Source organism: Myotis brandtii, unplaced genomic scaffold (assembly GCF_000412655.1).
Source record: "Myotis brandtii unplaced genomic scaffold, ASM41265v1 scaffold422, whole genome shotgun sequence".
Lineage (NCBI taxonomy): Eukaryota > Metazoa > Chordata > Mammalia > Chiroptera > Vespertilionidae > Myotis > Myotis brandtii.
This window is the reverse complement of record NW_005366171.1, coordinates 1346220-1372909: the sequence shown is the minus strand read 5'-3', so window position 1 is coordinate 1372909 and position 26690 is coordinate 1346220. Positions and strand designations below refer to the sequence as shown.

Below are 26690 nucleotides of genomic sequence, written 5' to 3'. Positions count from 1 at the left end.
CCCCTCCGAGCGTCAGCTGGGGCCCAGCCGTTGGGACCCCGTTTTCCCTGGGTCCGGTGTTTGGGGTGGTCCCTGGCTGCCCTCGTTCATCTCCACCTCTCACCTCCACTCCATCTTGGGACCTGAACCTTTTTGAAAGTTTAAAGCGAACTTACTATGGGGTAAGTGCGATTTGGGAAAAGTAACCCATCTAAAAGTTCTGAAATTGCCCTCCCCCCCCCTTCCTTGTCTATCTTTTTAAATCTCCTAGACCTGAGACGTAGGAGGGCCTCATAAAATGGTAGCTCTTTCTTACAGCCCTTTGCCCACAGTGGCTGCACATAGCAGTCCATAGGGTGGCATAAGACCACCCTGACTGGCTAGTGGACAGGTGATTTAAGCACCCTGCCTCAGTTTCCTCATCTGTAAATGCAGATAATTTCTCACAAAATTGTGGGCTTGAAGGAGCCCGCAGGTGAAACTCCTTTGTGAACAGTAAATGTAAAACCACATTGAGAGTTCCTTGTAAGGCAGTGGTTCTCAACCTTGGCTGCACATTAGAATCACCTGGGAATCTTTTTAAAATCCTGATTTCTGGGCCTCATCCTCCGGAAATTCTGTTTTTTTTTTTTTTTTTTTGTTACTAATGTTGTGGCCCCACCCCATAACAAAGAAACAGAATTTCCGGAGGATGGGACCCAGAAATCAGGATTTTAAAAAGATTCCCAGGTGATTTTAATGTGCAGACAAGGTTGAGAACCACTGTTGTAAGGGATTTGCATGCGACAGGTGATTTGATACTCCTGGTCTCACCTCCCTAGCTAAGGAGGACCTGCTTTTTTGTCTGGCCACCAAACAGCCCCAGTATCCAATCAGAAAACCGGGTGGCCATGCACTGGCGGAGGGCTCTGAGAATGGAAAGAAATGAGTTTTGAACCTAAGCTTTCTCTCCTTGTTTTATACACGCTTCCAAGTCCATGCTTCAAATTACAACCGGTATGCAGATGTCCCATACATTTAAATTTCTGGCTCATGTAAATCTCTCCTGTTCCTGTCTCAATGAATTATTCCATCATCTGTCTAGATCAGTGGTTCTTAACCTGTGGGTCGAGACCCCTTTGGGGGTTGAACAACCCTTTCACAGGGGTCGCCTAAGACCATCGGAAAACACATATATAATTACATATTGTTTTTGTGATTAATCACTATGCTTTAATTATGTTCAATTTGTAACAATGAAAATACATCCTGCATATCAGATATTTACATTACGATTCATAACAGTAGCAAAATTACAGTAATGAAGTAGCAACGAATATAATTTTATGGTTGGGGGTCACCACAACATGAGGAACTGTATTAAAGGGTCGCAGCATTAGGAAGGTTGAGAACCACTGGTCTAGATTGTAAGCCAGAAGTCTTGAACTCATCCTTCACCTGCCATTCCCTCTCCTTCCATATCCAAATCATCACCAAGATCTATTCATTTTATCTTCAAACCAATCTCAAATTCATTCACTTATTTCTGCCCCTACCACTATCACCTTAGACCAGCGATTTTCAACTGGTTTGCCGCAAGAATTTTTAAAACGTGAAATACCTGACTATTTAGTCAGGGGCACTGACCTCTTTTTCCTTAGATTGTCATATAAAAAAAATAACAGCCAACACAATCATAGCCACACAGTGTGAATGACTCATATACCTATTTTTTGTCAGATCTGCAAAAAAGATAATATATTTTTGTGTGTGTTGCAGAATTTTAGTAACTGGTTTATGTGTGCCATGCGATGAAAAAGGTTGAAAGTCACTGACCTAGGACAGTGAGTGGTCTTTAGTGCTATGGAAGGGTCAGCACTTACTGCATCGTTTTTAGTGGCTTCATAATAATCCACATTGTGGATGAACCAAAATTTATTTGCAATTTACTCATTGTTGGGTATTTATATTTCAAGTACACAATGTCGAGATGAATATCTTCATACTTTTGACTGGATTTTTGATTACTGAAGATCATTTCCTAAAAATGAAATGACAAAACTACAATGAGATATCATCTCACACCTGCCGGAATGGCTACCACTAATAAAATCAACAAACAACAAGTACTGGCGAGGATGTGGAGAAAAGGGAACCCTAGTACACTGCTGGTGGGAATGTTTTCCACTATGGAAAACAGTATAGAATATCCTCAAAAAATTAAATATGGAACTGCCATTTGCCCCAACAATCCTACTTCTGGGAATATATTTTAAGAATCCCGAAACACCAATCAAAGAATATATGCATCCTTATGTTCATAGCAGCATTATTTACAATAGTTAAGATCTGGAAACAGCCAAAGTGCCCATCAGTAGATGAATGGATAAAAAAGCTGTGGTACATTTATACAATGGAATACTATGCAGCTATAAAAAAGGAGGAGTTCTTACCCTTTGAGACAGCATGGATGGACCTGAAGACTATTATGATAAGTGAAATAAACCAGTAAGAGAAAGACAAACATCACATGATCTTACATATATGTGGAATCTAATGAGCAAAATAAACTGATGAACAAAATAGAACCAGAGACATGGATGCATGGAACAGACTGACAGATTTCAAGGGGGAAGGAGGGTGGGGGGACAGGAAGAGATGAACCAAAGAACTTATATGCATACTAGAGGCCCGGTGCACGAATTCATGCACCAGTGGGGTCCCTTGGCCTGGCCTATGGAATTGGGCCAAAACCGGCTCTCTGACATCCCCTGAGGGGTCCTGGATTGCAAGAGGGTGCAAGCCAGGCTGAGGGACCCCACTGGTGTGTGATTGGGGTCGGGGAGGGATACAGGAGGTTGGCCAGCTGGGGAAGGACCACGGGAGGGCTCCAGGGCATGTCTGGCTCGTCTTAGTCCTCATCGGCCAGATACCAGCAGCAAGCTAACCTACTGGTTGGAGCATCTGCCCCCTGGTGGTCAGTGCACATCATAGCAAGCAATTGAGTGGCCTTAGCATATCATTAGCATATTACACTTTGATTGGTTGAACAGATGACTGGATGACTGGACACTTAGCATATTAGGTTTTTATTATATAGGATATGCATAGCTCATGGACACAGACAGTAGTGAGGTAAAGGCCTGAGGTGTTGGTGGCGGGGAGCCAGGTGGTTGGGAGAAATGGGGGACATCTGTAATATTCTCAAAAAAGAAAAGTGATGGAATTCCTGGGGAAGAACCTAAAGGGTGAGGTTTTAGGCAAAATTGTCTATAACACTTCATTTGATGTAATGAAAAAGAACCCCATCACCAGCTACATAAATGATGTTAAAATGAAAAAAATGACTTTCCACTTTTTTCCACAAAAGAGACAGTAGAAAGAGCACTGGTTGGAACCAGGTGACAGAAGACCTGGCTTGGCTGCTATGACAAGTTTTAACTTCAGTCTGCTCACGTGCAAAGTGAGGATATCTCAACCTATCTGACAGATTGTCATGAGGCTTCTATGAGCTTATAATTGTGAAACAATTAATTAAATATGATACTGTTATTTTAGTGACTGATTTAAAAAAATGCAATTACAGGGTCGAAAGTCAGGCTCATTGTGAATGCTCTTGAACACATTGCCATCTTCAGAAAGATTATACTAGCTTACCATCCCGCCATCACTTTTATGACACCTGTATGATCATTATTATTTTTTAAAATCTTTGTTAATATCACAGATAAAAATAGTACCTCCTTATTTTAACTCACATCTTTCATTACTAATGTATTTCAGCATATAAAAATCTTGTTGTTAGCTATTAGATATTTCTCTTCTGTGAATTACCTGCATAAACTATGATGCTTTTTATATTGGAGTCTCATTTTTTTCTTATCTATTGCTTAATTGTTTGATTTCTGCCTCTCCCAGCCCAGTGTACTGGGCTTTGGCTGGAATTCGTTGAATCAGGTATCCCTGGAGCCCAGGGCGAGTTGTTACTTGCCTGCAGGCTACAGAGCCATGTAGAAAGTGTTTCCGTCTGTATCTTGGGAAAAATCTGAAATAAAGACCAGGCTAACTGTCTGTGTATCTGAATCTTCAGTCTACCTGGACTTGGAAGAAAGAGGGTATCCAGGTAGGAGGCAAAGGACCAATGCAGGGGAGGCAAGAGTGAACTCCTGAAACCTGCAGAAAGTAACCTCTTTTTTTTTTTTGTAGGAACCTTGCACTGTTTCTGTATAAGCAAGGAGGGGAACACCGGGGGCGCTGACTTGGCCAGACACTGATTTGTGTGAATTCTTGATAGAGTCAGGATATTAACCCTTGCTTATCATATGGGGGCATGTCCCCACAATGGCCTTTTTCACTTAATTTATAATGCTTTTGACTTATAGAATTTAAAACAATTTTATGTTGTCTACCTATTAACCTTTTTTATTTTTGATTTGTTGCTTTTATGCTCAGAAAGTCCTTTTCATACAGAGACCAAATAACTATGTTTTCTTTAAAAGTGTTATTTTGTGGAGTCAGTAAATTAAGCAAGAGTTAATGAGAGTGAGAACTGAGTAGTGTGATTTCCAATAAAAAACCTGAAAGATGATAATACAAAGGGTGATACTTAGGCCATCTTCCTGTTTCCTTAAAGATGGAAGGAAAGAGCTTATGCTGCTGTCAGGGAGATCGAGGAGGACTTCTGCTGGTGTCTGTCACACGTTGTGAATGTGTAGACTCTCTCCTTAGAGACTTTTAGAAGTGAGTGTCCTGAAAGAGGAGATGTGATCTCTGAAGATACTTCCTACGTCTTTTATCCATCTCATGATCCCATATAGTATTTCAAGCACCCACAGTTGTTAGATACCGAGAAATAATTTCCCTGATTTTAAAAGAGGCTTAAGAAAAGGAAACTATAATGTAAAATTAAGTGCTGACCTTCTCAGCTTTGGTAAATTAGTGCTTTAAGAATGTCCCTTCCCACTGAGCTGAGCTCCAAGGTGAACTGTGTTTTGCTTGGATCTGCCTTAGGGTTCCAGAATATGGAAAGTGGACAACTTATTGTTAAACTAACTGTATTAATATATCTTTTCTTAGTTCATTAACTGAAATAAATCATAGGGTGCATGAAAAACTAATCATCTCACAAATTCCTGCAGTTTTGTCAACCTGAAGTTGTTTCATTTCATAAAGGTATATAAGGTGAGTGGCACTAACCTTTATAATTAATCAGAATATCCTTTCTACTTATAATGGACTAATTATCTTTCTTAATAATTAGATTTGTCAGTTTGAATATCAGTGAGGATATGGTATTACATTAGGAATAAAGCAAAAAACAACACCTTTCAGTTTTAAAGATAAGTTGATTTAGAAATACTATTGCATTTGGCTTATTTTTTATCTAAATTATTTAGTAGATATTATTAACCATTATAAACATCCATTCAGCAAACATTTATTGGGAGCCTGTAATGTTCCAGGCATTGTTTCAGAATGCTGCTATATTTTCACTTTTACATTGTATGTGTTCAAAGTTTGCTTGTGAGTCAGTATTCTTTTTTGTTGTTGTTGTTAATCCTCAGCTGAGGATATTTTTTTCATTGATTTTTAAAGAGAGTGGAAGGGAGGGAGGAGGGGGAGAGAGAAAGAGAGAGGGCGGGGTGAGAGAGAGAGAGAAACATCAATGTGAGAAAGACGCATTGATTGGTTGCCTCCAACATGCATCCCTACTGGGGCCGGGGATAGAATCTGCAACCCAGGTATGTGCCCTTGACTGTGAATCTAACCAAGATTCTTTGGTCTGTGGGCAGGCACTCTAACCACTGAGAAACCCAGCCAGGGCTGATTCAATATTTTCAACATGAACTGTGTTTATTTGGAAAAACTGGTCATTGGACTCACACATATTTATTTAGGGACTCTAAGAAAAGCCTTATGAAAAATGTTCATCCAGCCTCTAAGGTTGAGGTGCTGGTAATTGAAAGTTCTACTCTGTGACTTTGTCATTGTCACAGTGAATGCTCATCTGCAGTGACAGAGTTTGTCGAGAGAGAATCCACTTATGATTTACCAAAGACAGGGCACCTGAGGCTCAGGTTCTTATACTTGAATTCCTTCAAGTCTATTTGCAGTTAGCGGATCTAACATAGAGGCTCTTATATCTGCTCTAAGGGAGCTCAACTTCCAACCAGCTGAGATATTAGGAAGAAAGCAAATACTTATCCTTGGATGTTTTTCATGGAAATCAAATTAGCTTTTCCTTTCAATCTTTTTTATGTTGGTGTTCAGTTTATGGTAATAAAATTCAGTTATTTTTATATTTGTTAGTGTGAAAGGAAGCACCAATGTCTAGTAGTGATTTTCAAGTTAACTGTTTTTCTGTCGTATCTCTTTGATGGTACATATGTTATAAGGTATACTCTTAACTCCTTCTTATAGTCACACCTCACTTTTAAAATTGTGATATAATTAACATATTATAAAATTCACTCTTTTAAAGTGTGTAACTGGGCTTTTAGTATATCACAAGGTTTTGCAACAATCAACACTGTCTAATTCCAGAACGTTTCATCATCCCTGTTATACAGAGCCAACGTCCGAGAAGGCCTCAGCATACTGTTTGCTGATTCCAAAGAAATAACCTGGAGGACTGACTGAAAAGATATGAGTTTATTAGGACTTATGTGTGCACCTGGGTTGGGTTGGTTGGTTGGAATGCAGGGGTTGGTGAGCCACCTGCCAGTGAAGTCTGTGTAATATAGACTTTCTCAATACAGGATTATATAGAGCACAGAAGACAAAGCAAACAGGACATGCAGAATTGAGAACCTGGGTTGGGTTGGTTGGTTGGAATGCAGGGGTTGGGGAGCCACCTGCCAGTGAAGTCTGTGTAATACAGACTTTCTCGATACAGGATTATATAGAGCACAGAAGACAAAGCAGACAGGACGTGCAGAATTGAGAGAGAGAGAGAGAGAGAGAGAGAGAGAGAGAGAGAAGGAAACATCGACATTCCACACATGCCCTGACTAGGACCAAACCCACAACCCAGGTATGTGCCCTGACCGGGAATCGAACCAGCAACCTTTCGATGCACAGGATGATGCTTCAACCAACTGAGCCACATCAGCCAGGCATATGTATATATTAGGTTCTTGAAATACAAAGATATAGCTTTTGAGAGCTCATGGTCTCTTTGAGGGAAGCAAAGCCAAAAAATTGTAATATTCTATGGGAGGTGCTATAAGAGACTCATAGATAGGTGCTGTGGGACTTGGAGGAGAGCACTCCTGAGTCTGCTTGGGGAAGTCAGGGAAGGGTGAGCCAAAAGGGAAAGGATTCTGAGGCAGAATGAACAGCAGGCCCAAAGGCCTGGAGGTGGCTCACTGGTTGAGCATTGACCCATGAACCAGGAGGTCACTGGTTTGATTCTTGGTCAGGGCACATGCCCAGATTGCAGGCGAGATTCCCAGTACGGGCATGCAGGAGGCAGCTGATCAATGAAAACATTGATGTTTCTATTTCTCTATCCCTCTCCCTTCCCCTCTCTCTAAAATTCAATAAAAACATTTTTTTTTAAAAAAAAGTTGATATCTAGCCCTAGCCGGTTTGGCTCAGTGGATAGAGCGTCGGCCTGCAGACTGAAGGGTCCCGGGTTCGATTCCGGTCAAGGGCATGTACCTGGGTTGCGGACACATCCCCAGTAGGGGGTGTGCAGGAGGCAGCTGATTGATGTTTCTCATCGATGTTCCTAACTCTCTATCCCTCTCCCTTCCTCTCTGTATAAAATCAATAAAATATATTTTTTAAAAAAGTTGATATCTAGGAAAACAATCAGAGATAGTGACTTGACAGGATAGTAGTGTTTAGCTTACAAAGAGCCTGTTATGCTGGGCTAAGATTTGAGGTAATTTCCCTTGTATTTTTTTAATTAAACACCGCCCCCTTCCTTGGCCTTTACCAAATTATTGTCTGTGTCCATGGGATATGCATATATGTTTTCTAGCTATTTCCTTCACATTCTTTATCTAGTCATCCCCCCATCTCCCTCCTCTTGAGCACCAGACAGTCTGTTCCATGTATTCATGCTTCTGGTTCCATTTTGTTCTTCAGTTTATTTTGCTCATTAGATTCCACATATTAGTGAGATCATATGGCATTTGTCTTTCTCTGACTGGCTTATTTCACTTAGCATAATAGTCTCCAGGTCCATCCATGCTGTCGCAACAGAGAGCCCAGAAATCAACCCAACCCTTTATGATCAAGAATATCTGACAAAGGAGGCAAGAACATACAATGGAGTAAAGAGAGTCTCTTTAATAAATGGTGTTGGGAAAATTGGACAGGTACATGAAAAATAATGAAACCAACTTACACCATACATAAGAATGAACTCAAAATGGATAAAAGACTTAAATGTAACTTGTGAAACCATAAAAACACTAGAAGAAAATATAGGCAGTAAAATGTCAGACATCTTTCACAGCAATATTTTTTGGTGATATGTCTCGGAGGGCAAGGGAAACTCAGGAGAAGATAAACACATGAGACTACATCAAGCTAAAAATCTCTGCACAGCAAAAGAAACTATCAACAAAAAGAAGAGAACCCACCTGTAGGAGAACATACTGAGATCAGTTTTGATGGAGAAGACAGAAGCACAATTTGTAGTTAAGAATTCAATTTATCTTGGCTTTATTCTCCTTATTCTAAGTCTAGCTTTAAAAACTCCTTTTCTTTGACTTTATTATTTTCTCCAAGTATCTGCTATTTTGAACTTTTGCCTTCCTGATTCTCTTCATATAGCATCCCGCCATTTTGCTATCAATCCTAGGTTACTTGCCTATCTACTTGAAGGTTATAGCTCATGGAGAGCTCCCTGTGTGGCTTTATACTTTCTCTTTATACTATCTCCTGCTTGTCCCAGGATTTAGTAGATAATAGAAGGACCAACCCATCACGCTGGCTGAGACCAAGTGGAGAGAGAGCCATTGGGGAAGGGATATGGTGAAGGCCCCTGAACTAGAGTTACTGCCCTCTAATGCTTCTGATGTTGGCCTAGTTATTGCCTCTCTTCGAATCTCCCATAGCCACTCACTGATTGACTCTGCTCCAGGGCTGTGTCTCTCAGGTCTCTCTTGCTTTGTCTTATTCAGAGTAACTGAGGGGTTGAGGAGTGGCCCAGCAGCTCAGGAGTCTAGGCTTGATGGTGGCATCCAGTCACTTATTCCCTCAAGACATAGTCTACCAGTGGTCAGCAAACTGCGGCTTGGTAAATCGCGGCTCTTTGGCCCCTTGAGTGTGGCTCTTCCACAAAATACTGACTTCTGCGCATAGGCCACGAAGTTTCAATCACACTGTACGTGCGCGCCCGCATGCGGTATTTTGTGGAAGAGCCACACTCAAGGGGCCAAAGAGCCGCATGTGGCTCGTGAGCCGCGGTTTGCCAACCACGGGTCTAGGCTGTCCCTTTAGATATGAAAGAACATGTCTGAATTTCCTGAGGTCATTTATGTAGGACTTGGTTCTGAGATCCATCATTTGCAATCATTTAAGACCTGGCCTTGAAAAGAAGGTTGGTTAGGGGTAGGAGGGGAGAAGAGGAGGCTATAATAGCTGTTTTCAAATGTTTGAAGGGTTGGTCAAGTATAGTAGATAAGGTGCCAGGTTTTGGTCTGGAATTCTGGTCCTACTTCTTACTAGCTTTGGTGTTTTGTTTGCTTTTTTCATCTAAATTCCTTTAAGCCTAAAATAATTCCGTGATTTAATAAATGTAGCAGGCGGTGACGCTACCGATTAGATCTGGTTTCTTGAGGCTGATTGAGTTTTAGCATTTTGAGCTCAGCCACTAGTGAATTGAAATTGTAATAGCTGTATTTATTATACTCAGAATTGAATGAGTTATTAATAAGTCATTTCTCAGCCCTATATTATCTATTTTTCAGGCTAATTTTTTTTATTAGGATTTCCTTAATTGTATCAAATGTTTCATTTCTAGAATGCTTAACATGTCTGATTGGTATAATTTCCAGAGAAACTAAATACTAAACCTAGTATTTTGATTTTATTTGATTCTTTAGGAGAGATTAAAAGGAATTTTTCAATAAAAAGCTATGACTACTTTATATATACCTATGCTTATTGCAGATTTAGAAAGTTATATTTGCATTACCAGTATCTCAGATAATTTAGGTTGTGGACTAGTATATAAGGTGTTTAACTTTTTAAAAGAACAAATAGCTTGATGAAACTATCTGTTTTTCGCTACCCTCCCTACATTGTTCTCATCACTGTCTCTGAATAGTATTGCTTATTTTCTGTTCATTTAGCTATTTCCATAGTACGTGCCAAGCGTGCTCCCTAGGAAGCAGAAGGCTCTTTGCTTTGGCTCTTTCCCAAATATCTTTTTTTCTAGTGAATAAATGTTGATAATTTGTGGAGTATGACTTTTGGTTCTAGATGCCATTTTTCAATAGAGTTATGGGCAAATTGAATTTCACCCAGAGGAGAGTGAAGGACCTGCGATGGTGAAGGGTCTTTAAAAGATATGAAGAACAGCTGAGGGATTGGAGATGTAGAAAAGGCACAGCCACTAGGAAGCATGATTAAGGGACACATGTGTATTGTCTTCACATCTGGAAGACGGAGATCTGTTAAAGAGGGACTAGGCATATCTGTAAGAAGGACAGACTAGGCATGACCAGTAGGTCGATTTATAGGAAAATAATTTTGGCTCAATATGAGGAGAAATAGTCCATCATTAGTATCCAATGGAATGAACTTTCGGGGGAAAGTAAACAGTGGGCTCCCTGTCATGGGAAAACTTTTAATAGTGTCCATGTCAGCATACGACAGGACGTCCATGAGAGAATGTCCTTTGATATTTTTCCCAATTTCTGGATTTTGTGATTCCCTCCCACTCCTGATGTAGTATTATGGTTACTTCTCCATTCTGGGTTTTGATTTAGTGATTTATGCTGGGGTTCTTGTTCCGGCATTTAGAAGGGTTCAGCAATCTGGAGAAGGCTGTGTGTAACTTAAAGAGTCCAGAGATGAAGCATAATTTTGAAAGGCATTTGGGGGTCAGAGGAGCCTAGCTAAAAGGAACTAAGACAGCCGTGGGCAAACTACAGCCCGCGGTTTTGAAAGGCATTTGGGGGTCAGAGGAGCCTGGCTAAAAGGAACTAAGACAGCCGTGGGCAAACTACGGCCCACTGGCCGATCCGGCCCGTTTGAAATGAATAAAACTAAAAAAAAAAAGACCGTACCCTTTTATGTAATGATGTTTACTTTGAATTTATATTAGTTCACACAAACACTCCATCCATGCTTTTGTTCCGGCCCTCCGGTCCAGTTTAAGAACCCATTGTGGCCCTCGAGTCAAAAAGTTTGCCCACCCCTGAATTAGCTCAAAGAAATTTGTATTGAGGAAAATATAGCTCTTAATAAGCTCTTAAGACATGTGTCTTAGAAGTGGTCAAAGTCATAGACCCAGATCCTATTGCCAGACGTAATTTAACTCTGATTATTCAGGAAAAGGACTGAAAGCTTATAGCAATAACATGTAGATTAAGATGCCCTGAGCTGTCTGGCAGCCAACAATCAATTTAACGCATCCTTTTCAGGTTTGGGGAAATGCCATCCGCCATTCCCAACAGGTGACTACATGTGTGACTCCGCCCTTGTTGAGTCCCCAAGTTCCATCAACCTTTTGATGAAACTCTTGCAATTATGACATGCTGGAACTGGCTTCTGGCAGATTTACATGATTGATTTTATATTCCTGAACATACTGTAGCATAGAAGGTGGTCAGGTAGTAGATTAAAATTCCCTGACATTAATTTTTTTGGTAGGTAATTCACAAAGTGGATATATACCACATGCTCATACATACATACACATACATCTATTTTGTATAATTGAGCTTTATACTTTCATGGTTTTATCCTCTGTTCCTACCATTATAAAATATATACATTAAGGACTTCTGAGTCTTCATAAGAAAATGTTTATTATTTTGACATTTATTCATCAAATTATTTTTTTTTTAAAACACAGCTCTGTTAAGTCTTCAACATAGAGCTTACTTACAAAGAGCCTTTGTGGGAATAGGAATTAAAAACTGGTGGTTTTATTGTGAGCTTATTTGAGAAAGATCTATAAATAAAATAGTATGGACATTCAATTAGAGTCTTATATATTTAAGAATAGGAAGTGGGAACACTATAATCATTTTGGAAAATTGTGTTTTCAGACTCGTTTACTAATTGGATTGTCAAGTACAGTATTAGTGGTTTCAAATGGCATCACAATTCATTGCAATTCTGACCTGGGGTAATAGATATGGAGGTAAAATGAAATTAATCTTCATAAAGAACTACTGGTTTTATGAAATGATTAAATCTGATTTTAAAATAAAGCATTAAGTGCAAACCATTTAGAGTTCAAAAATTCTTATAGGTCCCATGAAAGAAGATTTAGTGCATTCAGCTTTCAAACAGTTCCCTCTTTGTGGATGAAATGCCTTTAAATTGATGCAAGTTATCATACCAGTAAATTAATAAAACAGGGGAAGTTGGGTATCTTCCTTTTGGAATGGGCTCATCCTCCAGGGACAGATGGTTCTTTTTCAGAACAGACTTTCTTCTGAAGTGCTAAGGCTTTAGAGGAGTCTTTTCTGGGATGAGCCTAAGCTCAGTGTGGGTGCTATTCAAGCTTTGATTTGGTATTGTGAAAAAAAGAAGTCAGAAGGTTGGGAGAATTTCCCTGGTGAGAAAGGTCCAAGTTTTAGAATTCTTTAAACCTTTTCATTTAAAGAGCCCAAAGCATATGTGATTATGACAGATTACATCTCTTTTCCATGAACTCTAGCACAGCCCAGGCCATTGGTATTGGAGAATGTGGGCAGTGTCCTTAAGTTCATTAGGGGGAGGGTACATCCTTGGCTGTCTCAGAGAGCGAACAGATTCTCTGGCTCTGCGAAAAGCAAATCTTCCATAGTCACTTTTCCCTCTGACTCCAGTCTGCATACTGTGCAATGTGAATAGTGATATTTAATGTTGAAATAATGACTTTTCAAATATTTGCATATCTGATACAAATACTAAACACATGAATTTATCACTTTATCTCTGAAAATTTTAGAGTCATGCTGCTAAGTGAAAATAGGATAATGAATTTCTGTGGAGAATAGCCAACATCTTTCTTCTTTTCTCTCCTTGATCGTAAAACATCCTCCTGTATCTTTCTCAAAATATTGCTAGTAATATTGGCCATGGACATCCATTGTTGAAGTATTTAAAATCACTGTGGCTTCTTAGATACCTAGCTGGAGCATGGAACAGCTTTCTTTTTCTCTCCCCATTTCTGTCCGCCCCCCTTTTTAATCGCCTCTGTGGAGATTGATGATATATAATATACCTTTAATATATATATACTAGAGGCCTGTTGCAGGAAGATTCCTGCAAGAATAGGGCTTCCTGCTGCTGGAGCAAAGCAGAGATGGGAGCGAAACCCGCTGCGGGTTTCACTCCCGCTCCCAGCCGCTCCGGCTGGGTTTCCCCTCCCGCTCCCAGCCGCTGCAGCTGGGTTTGCCCTCCTGCTCCCAGCCACTCCGGCTGCGTTTCCCCTCCTGCCTCTCGCCTCCGCAGCCTTGGCTCCGTTCCTGTCTCCGTCACCTCTACTTTGCTCCCTTCTGTAGCGCTTCGCTTCCACGTTGTCTTCAGTCTTCACTCCCAGCCAGTATATGCAAATTAACCACCATCTTTGTTGGCAGTTAATTTGCATATCATGCTGATTAGCCACTGGGAGGCGTAGCGAAGGTAAGGTCAATTACCATGTTTGTCTATTATTAGATAGGATAATCCTCCTATATAATAAAACCCTAATATGCAAATCGACTGAACGGTGGAACGACCAGTTGCTATGACATGCACTGACCACCAGGGGCAGACACTCAATGGAGGAGCTGCCCCCTGGTGGTCAGTGCACTTCCACCGGGCGAGTGCTGCTCAGCCAGAAGCCAGATTCGCAGCTGGTGAGTGCAGTGGTGGTGGCAGGAGTCTCTCCCAGCTCCACTGCAGGCAGGTGCTAAGGAGCCAGGGGTCCCAGACTGCACTGCAAGAGCCCTGGACTGCGAGAGGGGTGATTGGGCCTGGGCCGGCAGGTGGACATCCCCTAAGGGGTTCTGAACTGTGAGAGGGCGCAGGCTGGGCTGAGGGACGCCCCACCGGACCTCTAGTGTGTGTGTGTGTGTGTGTGTGTGTGTGTGTGTGTGTGTGTGTATGATATATAAAGAACTCTACATGGAGCTCCTTACTTTATAGGCTTATTTGTAGCGTGCCAATGGAATGAAACTGAGTAGTCATTATTTCTATTATTAATTCACATTTTCAAAGTTTACTGAGTCATCTGAATGTTAAGTTTCAGCCATTTAACTTCTTTCAGGCTTCTTTTGTTTACATCTGTGGGAGTTCTCTACCACTTCAACTGCTACCTTTGGCTTATTTGTGCAAATAGGTTGCTCTGCTTTCTCTTCCCTTGTCTTCTTTCTTTTTCTCTTTTTCACAAACAACTGAATACCTACTACTCTGTGCATTGTGGTAGCCCTCAAGGTTCAATGATGAATTAATGGCACCACCCCTGTCTTCATGAGGGCCTGGTGGCAGAGAGATACACACGTAATATGTTAGAGTGTGACAGAAGTCATCCGAGAGCTATATATAAAGTTGCTTTGTGTATGGGCGTGGGACAGTAAGAGGATTGGAAATTGAGGTAGAGGTAAGATTGAATATTAAGGTTTTTGTACTTGTCAATGTTGTTTAGTTTGCATGAATTTCAGCCATTGATTTTTCAGTTCAGTGTGGTGGAATTTATAGCTGGCCAGGAGGTTTGAAGCATGTATTTTATATCTTTAAAAGATCTATGATAGATTTTTTTTTTGGTTCCAGAGGCTTAGCAGGAGATATATTGTTGCTCATGATTTCTTGCCTCTGTGTTACTGGAAACTCTTTGTACCTATTCTTCAGAGAAGCTCATTTTGCCATTTTCCAAGGACTCTGACCTGGTCACTGGAGTCTCCTAATGATTAGACTGTGTGTCCTATTGAGTGCATTCCTAAGATTTTCAAGTTCTGTATTTATTAGTATTTTATTTACTTGGTTTACTTTAGTTTTAAAAAATCCTTACCTTTAATGTTGTTTGTAAAATATTCATAAATCGTGTGAAGCCCTATTTGTGATATTAAGTTATTTAAATTTAACAGGTATTTAATAAAAAGCACCTACCATGTGGCAGACATTTTGGTGAGCACTGGGATAAAAGAAAGGTGTGGTCTCTACCTTCGTGGAGTCTACAGTCTGTAGGGGCACACAGACTAGTAAACAGGCAGTTGAGAAAGGTGCTACGGTAGGGGAAGTACGTAGTACTTTTTGACTTGTAGGAAGGGCACCGAATCCAGACTTGAGAGCCAGGAGATGTGGTTTTGGGTGACGTAGCACCTAAATTAAGACTGGAAGATAGGTAGAAATTAGTCAGGTAAAAGGTAGAGAGATGGGGCACAGTGTTTCAGCAGAGGAAATAACATGCGAATGTGAGACAGGAACTGAAAGAATTTTAAGAACTGAAAAAAAATGATGGCATGAGCTGAGAGTATGAGGTGGGGATGGAGATGAGGCCAGAGACTATATTATACAGATCATATTGGGCTCTTCAAGCCATCTTGAATCTAGATTTTATTGTGTTTTATTTTTGTTAATTCCTCACCCGAGGATATTTTTTCCATTGATTTTTAGAGGGTGGGAGGGAGGTGGGTGGGTCGGGGGAGGGAGGGAAGGAGAGAGAGAGAGAGGGATCAGAGAGACATTGACTGGTTGTCTTCTGTATATGCCCCAACTGGGACTGGGGATCGAACCTGCAACCCAGGCATATGCCCTTGACTGGGAATCGAACTCATGACCCTTTGGTGCATGAGCTGACGCTCTAACCAGTTAGCAACACCGGCCAGGGCGAATCTAGATTTTTATTCAAAGTATTAGGGAGTGATTGAAGGGCTTTAAGTAGGAGAATAGCATAAGTAGACATTCATTTTAGAAAAATCATTTTGGCTGCAATTTGGAGAATGTATGGGAGAGGGCTAGAAAGAAAGAGATCAGTTAATTGGAGGCTGGCATAGTAATCCAGGCAAGAGCTATTGGAGTTGTAGTGTAGGGAAAGGGCCATAGGCATGGCATGACTAAAACTTGAAATGTGATGGAGGCTCAGATTAATTGGACACTGGGCTATGTTTTGATTTTCTGTCTTGATGAAAAAGTCTGGATTTTACGCTGTTTTAGAATAAATGTCTTATGATATTAAAAATCATGTTTATGTTATAAATAGTACTGAATACTATAAAGTGTACAAGACATTCTCAGCACTTACATTAAATTAATTTATTTATACTTTACAACAATCCTATAAGGTAACTGCTGGTATTATTTCAATCGGACAGATGAGAAAACTAAGACGTAGGTTAAGTAATATCCCCAAGGTCAGATAGCTAGAAAGTGCCTCAGTTGGGATTTGAACGCTAGTTTGGTGCCAGGGTCAGGGCTCGTACTCATTGCTCCCCAATCCTGGAAGTTTGGGGGACTAGGCATGAGTCCTCCTCTCCAACTCTCTCTCTTCTATTCTGTGTCTGTTCTGAAGAGAAGCAGATTAATGCTAAAGATATTTAGAGGTAGAAGCAGCGTTTGTGGGTTTAGGAAGAAGGAGAGTAGAATGACTTTTAGATTTATGTTTGGCTACTTGGTGATCGTGGGACCAGTCACTGTGACAGGGAGGCCACGAGGCTGAGGAGGAGGAGCAAGTCCCGGCAGGCGTTGAGGGTGGAGGAGCAAGGTGAGATTATTACTGTTGTTAACATGTTGAGTTTGTGGGTCATCCTTGTAGATATGCTCAGCAGACAGTTGTATGGATCTAAGTTGTTTGCTACCACAATAGCTAGAATTCCGAGGGAGACTGTGGCTACCAGATCCAGGACAGCAACTGTGAACCAGCTCTTTTTTTTCTTCCTTTTAAAAAAATTCTTTATTGATTAAAGTATTGCATATGTCTCCTTTTCCCCCTCATTGACCTCTCCCTGACTACTCCCACCCCCCAGCACATGCCCCCTGGTGTCTGTGTTTGTTAGTTATGCTTATATGCATGCATACAAGTCCTTTGGTTGACCTCTCACCACCACCCCTGCTCCGCTCCCCCCCGCCCCCACTGCCTTCCCTCTGAGGTTTGACATCTATTCATTGCTTCTCTGTCTCTGGATCTATTTTTGTTCATCAGTTTATGTTGTGCATTATATTCCTCAAATGAGTGAGATCATGTGATATTTATCTTTCTCCACTGGCTTATTTTGCTTAGCATAATGCTCTCCATGTCCATCCACGCTGTTGTGAATGATAAGTGCTCCTTCTTTTTTACAGCAGCGTAGTATTCCATTGTGTAGATGTACCACAGTTTTTAACGCACTCATCTGATCAAGTCTTGATTTAACACAAGTCAGAGCCTTCTAGGTGAGAGAACAGTATTCTTGATGACTTCCTGGTGAGAATGGACACTTCCTGGTGAAAATGTGGGTGAAATAAGCAGAGAAATGAGAAGATCTGAATTGGTGAAAATGTGGGTGAAATAAGCAGAGAAATGAGAAGATCTGAATTATAGGATTTTTTTTTTTTTTTTTGTAAATCATGTTTCACTTTAGCAATTCCTCTTCTTTGGCTTTCATTTTATTTATTTTAAAATCATTTACATTCATATTTAATAGTTTGCCCTCCAACTAAAATATTTATCGATAGCCCTGGCTGGGTGGCTCTGTTGGTTGGAGCATTTCCCATACACCAAAAGGTTGCAGGTTTGATCCCCGGTCAGGGCATGCACGGGGAGACAACCAATTGATGTTTCTCACTCACAGTGATGTTTCTCTCTTTCTCCCTTCCTCTCTCTCTTCTTTCTTCTCTCTCAAACCAATTAAAAATATCCTCAGGTGAAGATTAAAAAAATATTTATCTACAAATAAGGAATAAAAATATCTGCTCTGTTTGCCTCATAGTTGTTGAAAAATAATAATGCCCTTTAATGGACTGTCTGTTGCTGAGATTTTTATTCCAGGAATTAAACTAAAGTGTTTGAAAACACTTTATAAGTGGTGAAGTAGGGATACAAATATAAATTATTGGCATCTGGCATTTAGTAGAGATTGTATGGCGATGTTTCTATAGTGGAAATGTGCAATGGCTCCTAGTTGCCTTGCTTAGGACATTTATTTAATTTATTTATATATTTTTTTTTGCCTGACTTAGGAAATTTAAATCTTTTTTAAAAATCTTACCCAACAATATTTTTTCCATTGATTTTTAGAGAAAAAGGAAGGGAAGGAGGAAGGGGAGATAGAGATAGAGATAGAGATAGAGATAGAGATAGAGAGAGAGAGAGAGAGAGAGAGAGAGAAAGAAAGAAAAGAGGGACACATTGATTGGTTGCCTCACATTGATTGGTTGCCTCCCTTAGGCGTCCCTACTTGACCAGGAATGAAACCCAAGACCCTTCAGTTTGAGGGCTGATACTATAACCACCTAGCAACATCGGCCAGGGCGGAAGTTTAAATCTTTAGCTAATTCTTTGTGGTCTGTGCCAATCTTCTAATGCTTATAAAATGGACAGAAATGGTTGGATGTTACATCTTTTTGAAAGAGGAACTAGCAAAATTTGCTCGCTGAGAATAAGAAGAGAAACGAGATTGGTGAAGACTATGATTTCTAAGTCTATAGTGCCATTTAAAAGAGAATATTAAATAATACTTTCTAGGCACTGTGCTAAGTAATTTAAATACTTGATTTGATTTCATTCTTATAGTAACTATTATTACCCCCATTTTATAGATGAACTTGGAGAACTTGTGTAAGGTCACACCCGTAAGTGGCAGAGTTGGGACTTAAATCCAGGTCTTATTTACAGAGCCACTGCATGTAACTATTCTATATATTCTTTTAGTTTAAAGTTTAATGACTTGGTACATAATTTAAAAATAGGAAGGTATGCAGTGAAAAAGGTCTTCCTTTTGTCCCTGTCTTCTTGACACTCATTTCCTTACAATGAATATCTTTGCAGAGATGTTCTGTTTGTATGTGTGTGTATGTATAAATTAAACATGTTATGCATATACAATATGTTTATAAATAAAATTTCACATCTGTTTTACACAAATGGTAGTATACTATGGGCTTGCACCTTGATTTTTTGTTTTGTTTTGCTTAACAATGTCTAGGAGATTGTTCCAGTTAAAAAAAAAGCATCTTCATTTTTAAATTGCTGCATTCCACTGTATGGATATGCCTCTAATCCCCTATTGAGGGGCATTTGAACATTTCCCCATATTTTGCTGTAATAAACAATGCTGTAATAAATAACTTTGAATTTGTTATTTGTGCATGTGTGACTCCACTGTATATGCTAAACAAGAACCTAGGGGATTGTTCTGAGTATGGTGGAATTCCTATAGGAAGAGCTATATTTTATTACTAATATGGAAGATTTTTTTATTCCAAGTACAGTTGAGCAATAAATCAACAAATATTTGAGTGCTTTTCTATCAGCACAGCTCCATGTTAAGCACTGTAATCATATATATGTAAGGGTTTGTAGATTTCAAAAATGAGAAAAGAGAGGGTATGGCATAGTTGACTGACCCGGAGTGAGAGATGTCTGCATATAAGCAGATATTTACTCAACAGAGTGAAACCTTCATTCCGGAGGAGAGATGACTCACTGCATGGAAGGGCTTCCCGGAGAGGCACTGATGCATTTGACCCTTAGCAGGATTATGGTACAATGCTTGCTCGGAAAAAGCTGCCATCTAAAAATGGTTGTAATGGCTTTGTTGCCATTCAGTGTATCCAGAAAATGCACCAAACTAAGATCTATACGTAAAATGAAGAAAACCAAAGTAAGCTTGTATATAAAGAGCCGCAGAGCTATAAGAAGGAGTGGAGTGCAAGTGGTACGTATACTTGCACCTTCATAGCTCCCGCAGCTTCCACATTGGTAGAATATACAGCGAACATGGACATAAATGGTAATGTCACATAGTAATTTGTATTTTTCTGTGTTGTTGAGTGGACAATTACTATTTTCAGGAGTGGTTCTAGATATTTTAAAATTAACATGGAGAGAATAGAAAAATAATATGTGCCCAGATAAACAAGCTTAATGAGGGTGACGTGGCAGATTCAAGAAACATACCTAAGATTACTCTGTTTAGCACATTGCATAAATCCTATATAATAAAAGCCTAATATGCAACTCGACCAAACAGTGGAACGACTGGTCGGTGGGGCCCGCGAACGGGAGGCGCCAGGCCAGCCAAGGCAGGTGCCAGTGGGCAGAGGGAGGGGACAGCGATCAGGGGACAGTGGCGACTGGCAGTAGTAGACAGGTGATGGGGGGGTGGGGCCGGAGCTGCTCCCTGGTGGTCAGTGCTCCCCTGGGTGAGCGAGTCTAAGCTGCCAGTTGGACATCCCCTGAGGGCTCCTGGACTGTGAGAGGGCACAGGCTGGGCTGAGGGACCCTCCCCCCACCCAAGTGCACGAGTTTTTGTGCACCGGGCCTCTAGTAGTAAATAATAGATGAAGTTTGGGAAAAGTCATGTGGGCTTTTGAAATTTGAGTCAAAACAGTTTGATTTGCTCTCTGAATATTTAATTTGTTATGTATTCTTGGAATACCTTTGTTGATTTTTTTTCTGGCTATTTTCTGTTTCTTAGTTATTAGCTTCTAAATCTGTAGTCAACGAACTGGATAAGGCAGAGTAAAGTCACTTGGATTAACGGAAAATTTAAAATCTCTTATCCAGAAATATAGCCTTTTGGTTTATTTGTATTCTATTATGAGCATATTATTGCATGTAGAAGGTAGTGCTATCATATTTGGGTAGTTGTACCATATTAGCTATTATAGTGCTCTGTTAACTCTGCACTAGTTATATTTTGGGGCTCCTGTTCTCCTGCATTTTCTTCCTGTCCCACAACCTCTGTTTTGACACCTCTGAGCTCCTGCCATTGCCAACTGCCCTCCCTCAAAGTCTAATGAGAACAACCTTGGCTAATTGATACGTAGGCTTTCCAGTGGTTTATGACCCGTGTTGTTTGGCTTATAAGGTGAAATGATCAGATGGTGTCATTTGTATAACACTTGACTGTAGGTGTCTAAGGACTCCTGTGTCCTACAGGTTTTCTAAGTTTACTGATACTGGCTCTGAGGTTGCACCTGCAACTTTAACATGTCGTTCAGCTGGGCCTAGAATGACTGTCTATGTCCTTTTTTTGCCTCACCTTGTCTGTCTGCATCTTCACTTCTTATTTGTTCTGTACATTCTCTTTGCTGAAGAAGAAAGAAACAAAATAGGAATTAACACATTTTTAGGATGTGATCATACATATAGATTATTACTATTTAATTCTTTTATGGGTTGTGACATTTTGTTGTTGTTAATCCTCACCCAAGGATATTTTTTCCATTGATTTTTAGAAAGAGTGGGAGGGAGGAAGGGAGGAGAGAGGAGGAGAGAGAGAGAGAGAGAGACCGACCCAGAGTGGAATCCATTTTTATTTTTTGAGGAAACTCTGTACTGTTTTCCACAGTGGCTGCCCCAGTCTGCATTCCCACCAACAGTGTACAAAGGTTCCCTTTTCTCGGCATCCTCACCAACACTTATTTGTTAATTTATCAATGATAGCCATTCTGATTGTCACTATTTTTTATTTTAGCCATTCTGATATGCTGTTGTGATTTTAATTCACATTTCCCTAATGGTCAATCATCTTTTCATGTGCTTATTTGCCATTTGTTTGTCTTCTTTGATGAAATGTTTATATTTGTTTTGCCCATTTTCTAATTGGGTTTTTTTAAATGTTGAGTTTTGAGCCCTACCTGGTTTGGCTCAGTGGATAGAGCGTCAGCCTGCGGACTGAAGGGTCCCAGGTTCGATTCCGGTCAAGGGCATGTACCTTGGTTGCGGGCACATCCCCAGTAGGGGGTGTGCAGGAGGCAGCTGATTGATGTTTCTCTCTCATCAATGTTTCTAACTCTCTATCCCTCTCCCCTCCTCTCTGTAAAAAATAAAATACATAAATGTTGAATTTTGAGAGCTCTTTTTTTAAAAAAATTGAGAGTTCTTTATATATTCCGGATACAAGTTCCTTGTCAGATATGTGATTTGCAAATATTTTCTCCCAGTCTGTAATTTATCTTTTAATTTTTAACAGGATCTTCTGAAGAGTAAAAAAATTAATTTTGATAAGGTTAACTTATCAGATTTTTCTTTTTATCTGTTTCTTTATATCTGCATGCAGTTTGGTGTTTGTTGAACTTCTTGGTTTATAGTTTTCATCATATTTAGAAAAATTTCAGCCATTACTTCTTTATGTTCTTACCTCATTTCTCTCCTTTTGAGTCTCTCTCTCTCTCTCTCTCTCTCTCTCTCTCTCTCTCCCCCCTCCCTCCCTCCCTCCCTACACACAACACACACACACACACACACACACACACTTTACATGCTTGGCAATGTCCACAGGTCACTGAAGCTCTGCTTATTTTTTCCCCGGCCTTTTATCTCTCTGTGTGTTTCATTTTGTTTAGTTTCTGTTGCTGTGCCTTCAAATTAACTGATCTTTTCTTTGGAAGTCTCTATTCTGCTGTTAATCATATCCACTCTGTTTTTCACTTCAGTACTGTATTTTTCATCTGTAGAAAGTCCATTTGGATCATTTAAAAAATATCTTCCCTTTCTCTCTTACTCATGTTCACGTATTTCTTTAGTCATGTGCTGCATAATGATGTTTCAGACAATGCGGGTTTTCCTTTTCTCAAGTATCACAGTCCTGTGTTGTCTGTTATGTGATATCTGAAAATTGTTGTGTGATACATTTTACCCAGTTCTCTAGCAGTTAAAGACAGAAGGGTAAATCTGCTCTCTGTTATTCCTCTTCACTGGAAGTAGAAATCTGTGTGTGTGTGTGTGCACATTTTAACAGCTTCATTGAGATATAGATGACATGTAATAAAATGTACATGTTTAAAGTGTACAATTTGATTATTTTTGATATATGTATATCCCAGTGAAACCATGGCTAAATGATACACTCCAGATAACGAACATACCCACTCCTCCCCAAAGTTCCCTCATGCCCCTTTCCACACCTCCTTCCTGCTTCTCCCTGCCAGGCCCCATCCCTCTGCAACTCTTGACCACTTTTTGTCACAAGAGATTAGTTTGCATTTTCTCAAATCTTATGTAATTGGAATCATCCAGAACTCTTTTTTGTCTGCCTTCTTTTGCTCAGTGATATTCATCTATGTTGTGTGTATCAGTCCTTTATTCCTCCTCATTGCCGTGCAGCATGCTGTTGTATGGATGTACCACAGGCTGTCTGTTCACCCATTAGCGGACATTGGGTAGTTTGCATTTTTTGGCCATCACAGATAAAGCTGCCACCTTCTTGACAATCTCTTGACCTCTGTTCTTTTCCATCAATCTGTCTGTCCTTACTCCATCAATCTGTCTGTCCTTGCTCCGGTACCACAGTGTCTTGATTACTGTAGATTTATAGTTTTTGAAATCAGGTAGTGTGAGTCCAACTTCTTTCTGTTATCAGATTGTTTTGACCTTTTCTGGGACCTTAGCCTTTACAAATGATACATTCTGGAATCAGTTTGCCAATTTCTTTAAAATGTGCAGCAAAGTCCAGAATCACGGAACAGACCTTGGTAAATCCATGCCTTGTGGTGTTTCTTGGAGTCATCTTGTGGGCCTTCTCTAGATATTTTCCTTAGGAGAACTGGGCTGTATTCTGTTTCAACTTCCATATCTTTTAATTTCTAAAAAGGAAATTTATATGAATAAATGCTTTTCTTTAGGTCTTTGCCTGGGTTCAGAGTTGTCTTTTGTATTTTAGTGTCTTTGGTAGAACTGAATTGTTATTGTTCCTCTCTTAAGAATGTGTTGATTTAGTGCAAGAAAAACAAGAAGATAACAGCACATCATTAAGTCTGTCTAAAGAATGCGTAAGAGAATGGGCTTTTTTCTTCATAATTTCAGAATTGATCTTCCTTCTGCTACATTATATTTTCTAGACAGGTATTAGGGAAGTATTCAGCAACACAGTTTTTATGGCACTGCACTTAGTGAAGTATCAAATACTATAATGAAGTAGCTTTATTGCTTTTATATTTCCAAACAAATTTAAGTTTTCAAAAAACTTCATGCAGCCTATTTTTTGCTGTTATCCTGAAATATATGCTTTAATAGTGTTACATATCTTGGTGACATTAAATTGCAGAAAAAATTATATGACAGTGTGTGTGATATTTTCTAGAATTTACCTAACCATATTGCAGAATTCATTTTTGTAATTATTTCTGAGTTGTGGTTTTACATATATAAAACATGAATCACAATTTATGATCTCAGTTGCATAAATTGGTCCTTTTTAGTCTCTTGTAGTAAATACATGTAAATGTTATGAATAAGATCTTAGAGGAACTTTTATGTCATTTTAATGGTTCATGTTTGTATTAAATAACTGAATTGAAACTTTTAATTTCAATTTGGAGTGTTCATAGAATAAAAAATTAGAATTAACTGAAATGAATCAGGGTACCTCAGATTAGTGATGGAAAGAACTAAAAGCTATATTCATTTCATTAGAGTGATCATATTGTTTTATGTGAAAAACAAGTCATTTTTCTCTGGATGGCAATTATTTGTAGTAAAGAAATAACTTGAAATTGTAGGTGATTTTTCAATTTTATGGGCATTTCTGTCAGCCTAAAATAATTGCTGATTTCGGCTTTCCTGGGAAAAAGAGGTGGAAATTATATTATTAATTTTGTATGGAGGCATCTTTTAGTCATTAATCAGCCATATTACTCTGGAAGCAGTGGAATGTTGTTTTAAAATGTTTATAATTCTGTGCTGTAAGCCCAATTAAAGGAAAAGTCAGTGGTAGAAAAGTCCTGCATGTGTGATTCGGAGGATCTGAGACTGATGATGATTTAGTTAGTGTGCAGCAAAGTACTAATTGTATGTGCTGTAGACATTAAGTATTACAGGAGTTTAAAGATCCAGGTGACTTTGGTTTTTGGTTTAAAAGGTAATATGGGGTAGTCTTCATCATGCCCATATTGGTACAACAAAAAAACTTCCCAATATTTCCCATAAAACGTATCTGGCATAGTTCACTAGCTTCTGATCTCCCCTCCTTGTTTAATTATATACAAGCATAGCTCATTTATTTCTGGAAATGAGAGGACTAACTGAATTGGTGCTATGTTGGTTTGTTATAGCCTAATCCCTAGAGAAATGTGTTCCTGCTAGGACTCTTGCTTTTCTTCATATCCTCTGAAATTATGATTTGCCTCCAACCATAATCTCTTCCAGGTACAAAATAATAACCAATAATTTTATGTCAGTGAACTATGTACTACACAGTGTTTTGATGCTTTTTGTATATTGTCTCATTTGATACTCTCCTCAACACCAGGAGGTAGGTAATACTATTTTTTCCATTTCACAGATGGGGAAACTGAGACAGACATTACACAGGTAGAAAGTGACAGAGATGAGGTATGAACCAGTATTTTCTGTTAATCCTGTTCTCTTCTGATTAGCTTGAATTGAATAAGAAACCCCCAAGTAAAATTTTATTATCATTGTTTTAAACATTGTTTTCACAATGTCGTAGAAGCTCTAACTGGATCAGGGATGTCTCAAAGCTTGTTGAGTAGTTACTTTAATGTCCACTAGAGGTCAGTCTATCACTTGGCTATGTGAATATTTTCTGCTTTCTGTTATTGCAAGTGCAAAATTTTAAGTACTGTATCTGAAATTAAAGTAGGATGCTATTAAAGAGACTTAGGTGGCAGAAAAAATTTTAAATTAGAAACATAACCAAAGAGTCATCTTGCATATATGACTATTACAAGATTCAATATTGGCTCAAGAGATTGTATTTGCAGAATTTAATCAAGATATCCTGTGAGATAATATGTGGCATAGGAAAGGCTAATGACCTTGACCTTTCTTTATTGCCTCTAAACTAACCACACATTAAACATTAAACCAATTACTAGTACTCCAAATTTCTTTTCTTGATTCATTTAATTCAATCAAGGACTTAGAATATACCCTGAGAGTAATGAAATAGTGCAGTTATTTAGTGTTCACTAATAGATACTCTCTGGTATGTTTAAGGAAATAAATGTCTAAGAATCTTTTTAAAAGTAGCTTAGAGACTTATTTCTCAGCTGTCTAGTTCTGGAAATAATAAGGTATTGAATTGAGATGCAGAAACCAAGACTCTTCATGTAGAAGCAACATTTTGAAGCAATTTCTGTGGTTGTATAAGAGGAAAGTCATGTTTTAGAGCAGTGGTCGGCAAACTGCGGCTTGCGAGCCACAGTTTGCCGACCACTGTTTTAGAGGGATCAAAACATAGTTATTTGCAGAGTCTAGCATGGTCCTGAGTACAGAGTAATTTATCAGTTGACCAGGGATGTTAGTTATATATAAGTAATGGTTCCAGCTGCTATCTACACTAATAAAAGACAAACATGCAAATTGACCGTACCTTTGCTATGCCTTAAGCCACGCCCACCAGCCAATCAGAGCGACTATATGCAAATTAACCCAACCAAGATGGCGGCTGGCAGCCACGGAGCTGGAG

At 39.4% G+C, this 26690-nt stretch overlaps 1 protein-coding gene across 7 annotated transcripts in view; it reads left to right on the top strand.

Moving 5' to 3' along the window:
* The first annotated feature begins 6 nt into the window (after positions 1–6).
* STK33 (serine/threonine kinase 33) overlaps positions 7–26690 on the top strand; it is a 129244-nt gene continuing 102560 nt past the window's right edge. For 3 of the 7 annotated variants that reach the window (XM_014545840.1, XM_014545839.1, XM_014545838.1), the window contains exon 1: positions 7–161. Coding sequence is in view for 2 of the 7 variants with exons in the window: in XM_014545834.1 (XP_014401320.1) it covers positions 157–161 (5 nt within the window). In the remaining 5 variants the exon portion in view is untranslated. The remainder of the gene's footprint in view (positions 162–26690) is intronic. The other 4 variants (XM_014545834.1, XM_005873943.2, XM_014545837.1 and 1 more) reach the window with 3 other exon arrangements.